We start from the raw sequence: 1,301 nt of genomic DNA on the forward strand, positions 1-1,301 counted from the left end.
TTGCCATTGTTTGCTGAAGTTGTCTCTGTTTGTCTGTTAGCAAAATATCTCATAAACCTTATTGGACTTTAATGAAACTATCAGTGGATGTGGGTCGATGTAGGTCTATAACTGATCAACTTTTGGTGTCAGTTCCATTCAAGATGGTTGCCGRGGTTAATCAAASTTAGAAAACACAAAAATGGTCTATTTGGTCAATTTATAGCTGACAGTCATCCTCTATAAATACTCTGAATGCAAAGAGAGAAATAGTTTTCAGTTGACTTTAGGTTGGATAGAGTCTTAAAACAAGCAACCTGGTGTGAGTCCAAACGTGGTTATTTGTATTTTMAAGTTATTCTTTTTTAGGTTTAGTTGTATTTTCCATTCTCTTGTTTATCATTGGTAGAAACTTGTCTTTAAAACAGTTTGTGTCAAATTACATACTATAAATAGTATCTCTTAAAGCTGGTACATACATATATATTTATAAATTAGTTTTATCCTTTAAACAGAAGGTTTTGGRCATCATTGACTGGGGTTAAATTCTCCTTCATTCCTGTTTCTAGATCTTCTTTTATGAGGACAAGAACTTCCAGGGCCAGTACTACGAATGCAGTAGTGACTGTCCTGAGCTCAGCTCCCACTTCAGCCGCTGTAACTCCATCCGGGTGGAGGGTGGGGCCTGGGTGGTCTACGAGAGACCCCAGTATATGGGCCACCAATATGTCCTCATGCAAGGGGAGTACCCCACCTTCCAGAGCTGGAGCGGCTTCAATGACACCATCCGCTCCTGTCGCCTTATTACCTATGTAAGACAAGTCCCATTAACGAGCCATGACCTCTGAAGTTCACTTGTTAACAGAAAGTCTGGGTTTGATGTTTCAGCCATCCAGCAGTCACAGGCTCCGCATCTACGAGCGTCCAGACTTCACTGGCCAGATGATGGAGCTGAGTGAGGACCTGCCCAGCCTGCAGGACCGCTGGCGCTTTCGCGAGGTCCACTCGGTCCATGTCCAGGACGGCACCTGGGTCCTCTACGAAAACCCAAACTACCGGGGGCGCCAGTACCTGCTGGAGAAAGGTGAATACAGACGCCACTCCGAGTGGGGGGCTCTCCATCCAACCGTGGGCTCCATTCGACGGGTTGTGGACTTTTAGTCATCTTTTCTTTTTTTCATTCTTTGACTAAAAGTAGATCATCTGTATTTGAATGGTTTTGTTTGATTTCTTTTAATTGCAAAGCAAATACAAAATAAAAAGACAACAAAAAAACTTTTTTTATATTTGATTGGCAAAATTAGATTATGAACTTTTAAATG

At 41.9% G+C, this 1,301-nt stretch overlaps 1 protein-coding gene across 1 annotated transcript; it reads left to right on the forward strand.

Moving 5' to 3' along the window:
* Window positions 1-143: 143 nt before the first annotated feature.
* On the forward strand, window positions 144-1,140 carry LOC106525729 (gamma-crystallin M2-like). Its single transcript, XM_014020057.1, has 3 exons — window positions 144-155; window positions 549-791; window positions 868-1,140. The coding sequence occupies exons 1-3, from the start codon at window positions 144-146 to the stop codon at window positions 1,138-1,140; spliced, it is 528 nt and encodes a 175-aa protein (XP_013875511.1).
* The last annotated feature ends 161 nt before the right edge of the window (window positions 1,141-1,301 follow it).

The sequence above is a fragment of the Austrofundulus limnaeus genome, unplaced genomic scaffold (assembly GCF_001266775.1).
Source record: "Austrofundulus limnaeus strain Quisiro unplaced genomic scaffold, Austrofundulus_limnaeus-1.0 Scaffold238, whole genome shotgun sequence".
NCBI lineage: Eukaryota > Metazoa > Chordata > Actinopteri > Cyprinodontiformes > Rivulidae > Austrofundulus > Austrofundulus limnaeus.